The sequence below is a fragment of the Pinus tabuliformis genome, chromosome Q, assembly GCF_031772625.1.
Source record: "Pinus tabuliformis cultivar Carrire ecotype Pingquan chromosome Q, CPIR1, whole genome shotgun sequence".
Taxonomy (NCBI): Eukaryota; Viridiplantae; Streptophyta; class Pinopsida; order Pinales; family Pinaceae; genus Pinus; species Pinus tabuliformis.
In genome coordinates, this window is record NC_142296.1 from 428,420,472 (window position 1) to 428,429,643 (window position 9,172).

Consider the following 9,172-nt stretch of genomic DNA (forward strand, 5'->3'; position numbering starts at 1 on the left):
TCTCCTAAATTTTAATGATATGAATGATAAACAAATATCAATAGCTCTCCTAAATCTTAATGATATCAATGATAAACAAATATTAGTGTTATTGGCACTGACATCAAATTATTGTAATGTGATTTGATAAAAAATGTAACAAAACATATATTAAAAAGGTTACCCTAAATATGGTGTTTTTAAGTGTGCCTTGGTGGTATTCTAGAATATGTATCATAGGTGGACTAGACGCCTAATCAAGCTTTGTTCTTTCTTTTTAAACAAGTAAAGAAGGAGATTTTAGTATTCTTCAAAAATGTGTACTTATAGATTTGATCAATTGGAAGAAGAGAGGATTAAAAAGTGGTTAATTGGATCTTGATTCTAGGGGGTGTTAGAATTATAGTTGCACACCCTCCATATGGCTATAAAAAGAATTCGTTAATTGGATCTTAATTCTAAGGGGGTGTTAGAATTATAGTTGCACACCCTCCATATGGCAATAATAAGAATTTGGGATTAGAATAATTGCAATTATTTACAATTTGTAAGTTCATTTTTTTTAATAAGTATTTATCAAGGTAATTAGTATGAAAAAAGTTATATATACCCCTTCAAAAAAATTAATTTAAAATCATTAATTACTGTTGTGTTCATTAAACTTTAATAATTAGGAGTAAATCCCCTTTAATCATTTATTACTCTTTTCTATTATTTAATTATAGTATTAATGTTTTGCATATATGGATGATACTATATTTGATAAACTAAATATAAACATATTTAGTATCATTAAAGAATTTTAACTGTATTTTTATTTGAAAATTATATAAATGTTTAATTTTATAATATTTAAATTACATTAAAAATCATAATCATATGTTAATTTATAAATATATATAAATGTTGAAGTTTATGATACATAAATATTTATGTTTGAGAAATGTTTTTTAATTCATGAGAAATATCTTTATATTTTATATAAATAATTACATAGTAAAACTAAAAATCATCTTAAATAATATAAAAAAACATTTTATAAAATCATTAAAATTAAATTTAATTAATACATTTATTTTTCTAATTATCAAAATTAAATTACATAATAAAATTACATATCATCATAAATAATATAATAAAAACATTTTACAAAATCATCAAAACTAAATCCAATTAACACATTTATTTTTCTCATTTTTAAAATTAATAATTAAATCCAAATAACATGTTTATTTTTCCAAATATCAAAACTTAACCCAAATAACATAGTTGAAAAACACTCAACAAAAAATACTAACACTCAACAAAAAATACTTTAACAAAATTAGTTTGTTATTATATCTATATCATGATGCTTCCAAAAATAATCACTCATTTTAAAAAATTAAAAGAAATGTTACTCCTTTTAAAAAATCAAACAAATTTTGATAATTCTTTACTGGGCTAAGATTCTCATAACAATACTTATAATGTTAATGTTTTCAGTTGAGATCTTATATAGCTAAATAAACACATATTGCGTGATCATTATCATCTGTATACAGCCTTTATTGAATACATTAATCTTGCGCATACAGGGACTATATGGAATCATAAAAAAAAACATCAGGCTGATCTGCCTTCGTACAATTTTTTCTATATTAAAAGTATATTACCAATATTTGGCAACAAATAACCAGTTTGTTTATGGGTATTAAGTATATTACAAATATATTAAAAGGATAAAGACAAATATTTGGTAACAAGTAACCAGTTTGTTTGTGGGTCATAAATGCATGCCCTGTATATGTTTACCATTGAATTACTGGTCTACTAAAATTTAACTGATACAAAAGGATAAGGACAAATAGTTGGATTATTGGTCTGACAAAATTTAATTAACTAATACAAAAGAACAAGGACAAATATTTGGATCTCTGGTCTGCCAAAATTTAATTGATATACAAGCATAAATATTTGGCAACAAATAACCAGTCTGCCCATGGGTAATAAATGCACCGAACTATATATGCCCACTATTAGATCCATTGGATTATTGGTTTGCCAAAATGTAATAAATACACGGGACTATATATGCCTACCGTTAGATTACTAGATCCATTGGATTATTGGTTTGCCAAAATGTAATAAATACACGGGACTATATATGCCTACCGTTAGATTACTAGTTTGCCAAAATTTAACGATGGGTATATACAACCCCATACATATTGTCAATGTATAGTCCATTGACAGACTGGTTATTTTCCGCTCAAATATTTTGTGCTGGATGCAAGTCTAAAAGAAAACACTTTCTCCACAATTGAGAATGTGCCTTTTAGCAAGCGTCAGATGGTCGTCCAAGGCTGGCTGTATAATCTTTTCCCTTGAAGTCCTTTGTTTGAAGCTTTGCAACTGACAAAAAGAAAATGTAAATTGGCATTCCTTCATCCAAAATAAGGTATCTCCCACATCAAAGGAATGGCATTTTAAAATCACAAGCTTATAAACTTGTTAAAATATTATTTAAAAAAAACTGAACGTGTCTCAGGTCTCTCCAAAGTAGCTGTCCAGACTCCAATGTGAAGAAAATCATTTAAACATTGAAAATAAAATGAAGGTATTAAGCCTCCAATGTGAAGAAAAACGTTTAAACATTGAAAATAAAATGAAGGCATTAAATAAAGAATTTTGATTTTTATGTGTTGCCTTTTTTATACTCTTGAACTGTATCGAAGTTGTTAATGGTTAAAACAGTAGTGAATAGTGTTGGTGGCCCTCCTAGTAACATGATTGTTAATTCTCCCCTCGTTTAGAAAGGTGTTATATGAATTTGTATGTGTGTGTGGATTCATGTTTGTGATTAAAGAGTTAATTAACATCTTGAAATAGTTTTTTTTTTTTGTTGAAGCCATAAATCAAATTTAATTTTATCATCTACATTAACTCGAGGGATGAAAATAAAATAATAAGGGCTATCACACATTAAGAATCTGTTTGGGGAGATTCTGGTTTGGGAGATTCATGTTTTTTTGTTAACGAGTAAATTAACATCTTGTAATAGTTTCTATAACTTTAAAATCTTCTCTTTTTGTTGAAGCCATAATTCAAATTTAATTTTATCATTTACATTAACTCGAGGGATGAAAATAAAATAATAAGGACCATCACACATTGAGAATCTCTTTGGGTGTGAACTTCAATTAATAAGGACTATCACACATTGAGGATCTGTTTGGGAGAGAACTTCAAGTCTTAGCCACAGATTCTTTACCATTTGGAAGATCGAGACTCAGCTTTAGACAGAGCTTTTATTCACCGGTAATGTTACTTGCCTGTTAAGCCGTTTGCAAGAATTGAGTAACAAAGAAATGAGGCTAGGTGCAAGTCAAGGGTGACTATAGGGTAGAACCAGAACTTTTTAGCAACTACGTCAAAGGTGTTGGGTATTGGATAATTCAACATTTTCCGTGTGTTTTGCAACATTCGTTTTTCGAAGATCTGTTAATTGTGTGTTTTGCAACATATGCTTAACCATTTTTTAAGATTTCTTAACTGTGTCGATGTGTTCATTTATTAATGTGGGTTTCGGTGTAATGGCAATCGTAATACCAACAAGCAGTATTAGAGTCAAAAGTTTTGAGTTCGAAACATCCCGGCTCGTATTGGGGTAGATTAATGGACATTAAATAATCCATCACTACCCATCTATTCCACCTCTCGAAGATCCATTAACTCTGAAGATGCATCTACTTACTCTCGAAAATCCATTAACTCTGAGGATGCATCTACTTACTAACCCCTGTGGATTTTAGTGTAACTGCAATCTTGATTCCAATTAAAGAATGTCCACTCTATACAATGCATCCCTTCCGGGCATGAGCGATAAAATGATGAAAAATGATGGAAGAGATAAAATTAAGATAAGAAATAGTTATAGAATTTTTCACCGGTACTGATATGTATAGATCAAATATCTTCAGCCTATTAATAATTCTGTCCAGAAACGATAGAGCTATGGACAGCTTTATAATCAATATCAAACAGAGCTGAACCTACCTCCCTGGATAACCATTAAAACGTGGCTTCAAAGTCAAATGGAATAATAGACCCAGCAATACTGTCATCAGGACCAGTTAACATTCTCGCTTGATTACTGCCCTGAGGGACATTTTTTTCCATAGAGACATTTATTGCCTACACTCGATGATAATTAGACCTCATTACCGAGGTAACAGGGAACTGGTTCAGATGAAAGTTTGCCTCCGTCTCCACAGAAATTCGACTCTCCGTGCTATTATTTTGCTCTTTCCCTTTAACAGACTTCTATGATGGCATTTACACCGGGGCCGGCTTTAAAATACTAGATATAGTATATTCTTTGAGAAGACCAGCCAGCTTCAACTACCCAAAGCTTTTGCAAATAAGGAGGAATGTTACACATGTTCTGGTTTTGGGTAGCACCCAGAGGATTAAAGAAAAGCGCTCTCTTTCATCTGCAAAACATCCAGATCAAATTTTCCAGTTCTGCATATCTAAAAGTTGCCAGAGTTTAACATGGCACAGATGCAGCGGTTTACACTTATAGCAGTATCATATGTGTGTAGAATTCTTAAAGAAGCTTACACACCAAAAAATGAAACCCAATCCTGTGTAACCATGCTCAAGTCGTAGTTTCAGAAATGTCCATTTTTTAAGCACTGAAGAAACTAATATGAGAAACCATTAGCTTGCCAAATTTAACGAAGGCTGCACTTGCTCATATACTCCAAGAAATTTGGGCGATATATCTTTTAACTAGTACTTGTTCATATTTGTAACTGAAGCAGTTTGCTTGCATAATGAAGTACAAAGTGAAATTCAGGGATTTGTTGTGACCCTTTAAGCAACAGATGTCTTTTGAAATTCCATCAAGAACAAAAGCATAATGATTCTGCATAACTGCATATACCCTGGAATGAACCCGATTTATAAAAAATTAAAGAAGCAAATGTAAAGAATAAACAGAAGTTACAAATAAATAACACACATTCCCACCCTCTACTCCCAAAGTCCTCCCAACTGACTTTATAAAAATACTATTTTGCCCATAGGAGTATCCAGTTCAACAGATAATTTGAATGATCTATGTCATTCTTGAACAAATAGAGTGTTAACTTTCATTAAAGGGAAAAAAATCTCAAACCTGTTTGATAGAAATGCATAAAAATCGAAATACTTCTACCCTTTACAGGGAGCTGAATGAGAGCCCCCCAAAAAATCTGAATGTATATGTTCATATCACAAATCTGAATTGGGTTTGATTGACTCCAGAACCTGAACAACCTCTGCCATACTAGGTCTTCTTGATGGTGTCTGAGCGGTGCAAATAAGCCCAAGTTTCAAGACCTGCATGACCTCATTTTCAGGTCGTTGATGTAAATTGGGATCAATACACGCTGCTCCTTCCCCGCGTTCAAGAGAAGATCTCACATACTCACACAGAATAACCACCTCAGACTCAGAGCTTTCAACCGGCCTCCGACCTGTAACAAGCTCCAACACAATCACCCCAAAGCTATATACATCACATTTTTCTGTTAGCCTCAAGCTCTGACAAGCAAGTTCTGGAGCAACATAGCCAACAGCGGTATGGAACCTCCTACTTGATATATATGAGTCCAACATTGGCAACAATTTGCCAAGTCCATAATCTGATAGTCGAGGTTCAAAATCATCATCAATGAGAATATTGGAGGACTTTATGTCGAAGTGTAAAATCTGAGGTTTGCAATCATGGTGGAGGTAAGCAAGTGCTTTAGCAGTGCCCAGGGCAATCCTAAAACGTCTGCCCCAGCATAAGGATGTGTTCCCAGGACGAACTTCATGTAAGTGATGGTAAAGGTTTCCATTGGAGATGAAATCTGACAAAATGAGTTGCATAGTTGATGACCAGTAATATCCTTGTATGGCAACAAGATTTGGATGTCGAAGGTTACCAAGACGACTGATTTCCTGTTCAAATTCTTCTTGGACTTTTATTCTCCCCAATGTCTCCAGCTTCTTGACTGCAATAGATAATCCTCCTTCAAAAGTTGCTTTGTAAACGGTTCCAATAGCACCACCTCCAATAAAACATTCCTTGTCAAGTAAAGCTTTGGTCCCTGCCTCCCAATCTTCATATTTTGATGGCAGGCTTTTGCTGAAGAGAACAAGTTTGCCTATAATCAGATTAGCGTCAGGAGAAGGAGGTGTGCTTTCATAGACAAGCAATTCAGTCTTTTTTCTCCTAAGGGCCCTTACATTCATCAATGTAATTATGCATACGCCTACAGCTATTATTGCAGCAGCTACTATGGCAATAATTGCAGAAACAGTCAACACCCTGGTTTTTCCACTTGGTCCAATCAATGGAGCTGGCGAGGGTGCTGTGCAAGGTGTGTCCAGTGGAGGTCCACATAATCCTTTATTTCCAATAAAGGATTGATTGCCAAATTTATGCATCACAGAATTATTCGGTATAGGACCCTGAAGCTTGTTGAAAGAAACATTAAAAAAACCCAGTTGAGTCATGTTGCCCAGCGATGAAGGGATCATTCCAGATAGTGTATTATTCGACAAATCCAGATATTTCATATCATTGAGGTTACCAAGCAATAAAGGAATGCTGCCATTGATTCTGTTCCCATGAAGATCCAGCCTCCTCAGATATGTGATATTATAAATATTCTCAGGGATAATGCCATCAAGAATGTTGTCTGAGAGATCACTGCAAAACCACCCACAAAATAAAAAAGAAGAATTTGACTTCGACTCCGACAGGTCATGTTCAAAATAATATTGATTGATCAAGATCCAAATCGAATTTATTGAAGCCATAATTTCATCTCAAGACAAAATTTAGCAGCTAAGAATCAAGTTCAGCGATTCAGAGTTTCAGACCTAAATTTCCTACAAAATTTCTTTCATTTCATCACAGTATCAGAGTAGCGTACAAGCAATAAACATCCAGTGACAAATGTAAACACTACAATTTATCATCCTAGAAACTTTGATTTCTACCTGTGTCCTAATAGGAACTTCATGTCCAAGTCCCTTAAAACTCAAGTGGGTAATGTTAACCTACATTTAATACATACCCAGACCTTAAATTGAAATGGCCCAGCTACAATTACACACCAAACTATCAGATACCCCAACATTGACTTTTCCTTTAAAAGATTCATAAGGAAACCCATATTTTGTGGAAATCTAATGCAGGGATCGACTGCCTGTGTTCTTGTACAAAACAATTAAAATGTTCAAGGAATTAGCACTTACAGCTCTAACAGAAATCTGCAATTAGACAGCACTGCAGGGATAGCACCCGTCAAATGCAGATCACGCAAGTCGAGTATCTGAAGAAGCTCAATATCTCCAATCTCCGAAGGAATTGTACCCTCTATAGCATTTCCCCCAAGTTTGAGTATAGATAATTTGGCCAAGCTCCCTATCTCAGGAGGAATGTTGCCACTTATCCGGTTGCTGCTTAAATCAAGAACCTCAAGATTTCTACATGTACTGATACTAGCAGGAATACTGCCTGTTAAATTATTTGCAGAGACATAGATTTCCTGAACCCCATCGCAGCTTGTAATCACAGGGATTTCGCCAGAAAGCTTGTTGTGAGAAATATCGAAGTATTTCAAGCTGGGCAGAGCCAAAATATCAGGAAGAAGGGCCCCAGTAAAAGCATTCTCATCCACAGCCAAGTATTCGAGATTTGTCAAACTGAGAAGCCTAGAAGGCAGAGACCCAGAGAACAAATTACTGCCCACATCCAGGAACTGCAAGTTTTCGCAGTCCCCCAATTCGTCAGGCAAAAGGCCCATAAGAAAATTCATTTTAACGTTCACATGAGCCATAGAAGTTGGAATGCAGATTTGACTGGGCAAATTTCCGACAAGACTATTGAACGAGAGATCGAACCCCACAAGCCTCCCACATTGTGACATTTCAACCGGAATCGGACCAGATAGATTGTTATTAGCCAATGCGAAGTACCTTAATCTCGCACAGTTCTTGAAGAGGGCACTGGGTATATTCCCAGTTAGGGAATTATGCGACAAATCTAGCAAACGCAAGCTGTACAAATTTCCCAAATCTGCCGGAACAGGCCCAGAGAACCCATTGCGGCTCAGATTCAGCTTCCACAGAGAGCCGATCTCCTTCAGCTCCAGCGGAATTTGCCCGCTAAAATCGTTTCCAGATAAAGACAGAGTGCGCAGATGCTTCAGCATAATTATGGCAGAGGAATCCAGGGAACCGCTTAGCTGGCTGTTATGTAACAGAATTTTCTCCACATTGCCATCTGCATCACAACTTATACCGGTCCAGCCACATGCGGATGCATAAGGGTTCCATGACTGCAAAACCTTTAATGGGTCTCTGTTAATACTGTTCTTGAAGTCTAACAGAGCCTGTTTTTCTTCCTCCTGAGAAGCCTCAGAGTTGGCCACATTTGACAGAAACCAGCAAGAAATTAACAAAACAGACCAGGGTAGCTTATATTTTAAGCTACAGGGTTTCATGATAGTCATTGTTCTTCATGAAATACTTCCAGCATTGTCCTGTTACGATAGAAATTGAACAGGAAAAGTAATAATAGTCTCAATACAGCAGTTCTCCACTCCATTCCTACATGTTTCAGATACTCTGAGACTAGGTAGAAAAAATCCGTCAAAAGACGGAAAAACGAAATTCAACCTTCAGCGTGTCAAAAATGGCGTAGAAATAAATGGGCATTTGGATTTCTCGTCTGAAAATAACGTCATTGACAGAAGTAGCAGACCACTTTCTGAGATTGCCTCAGAATTTTCCGAGAATTTTCCCAACGATCACATTCCCGTCGGCCGCTCAACGTCTATTTTGTTGAGAATTGATGGCCTTTGTACGCTGAATTCCGGACGTCGAGAAACGGAAAACAAGTGACAACGCCTTGGCCCGCCAGATGGACGGGAAAATCGAGATCACGGCAGGTGACGGAAAATGTTGACATAAAGTGAGTATAACTGAATCGCTATTACTTTCTTCAACCAATTCTTTCAGGTTCACAGACACGGGCTGAGGGCCCTCGCACGTGTGAGCATTCATTCATTCGGTGCTTTGACCCATGCCAATTTTTTATTTTTTAGCAAAACCTTAATGAATATCACAATATTTCAATGTTTCTGCTTAATCAACATTTATCATTTTA

The 9,172-nt window shown here is 35.2% G+C and overlaps 1 protein-coding gene across 2 annotated transcripts; it reads right to left on the reverse strand.

Annotated features, from left to right (window-relative positions):
• Window positions 1–3,982: 3,982 nt before the first annotated feature.
• LOC149220044 (Leucine-rich repeat protein kinase family protein) lies at window positions 3,983–8,968 on the reverse strand. Of its 2 annotated transcripts, XR_016249263.1 has the most exons (3): window positions 7,258–8,968; window positions 5,144–6,706; window positions 3,983–4,910 (listed from the first exon to the last, which is right to left on the reverse strand). XR_016249263.1 is itself a non-coding variant. In XM_089384613.1 (2 exons), the coding sequence occupies exons 1-2, from the start codon at window positions 8,514–8,516 to the stop codon at window positions 5,239–5,241; spliced, it is 2,727 nt and encodes a 908-aa protein (XP_089240739.1). In that variant the 5' UTR covers window positions 8,517–8,968; the 3' UTR covers window positions 4,917–5,238. The 2 variants fall into 2 exon arrangements, 1 of the variants encoding a protein (XP_089240739.1); XM_089384613.1 differs by lacking the exon at window positions 3,983–4,910 and having other exon boundaries at window positions 4,917–6,706.
• Between the last annotated feature and the right edge of the window lie 204 nt (window positions 8,969–9,172).

What these genes read in the sequence shown, in the direction of transcription:
- LOC149220044 (XM_089384613.1), bottom strand. Translation starts at nt 8,516, where the DNA reads ATGACTATCATGAAACCCTGTAGCTTAAAATATAAGCTACCCTGGTCT. An exon ending in TGCAGATTTCTGTTAGAGCT is followed by an intron (nt 6,707 to 7,257) that starts GTAAGTGCTAAT and finishes GTGGTTTTGCAG; the next exon opens with TGATCTCTCAGACAACATTC.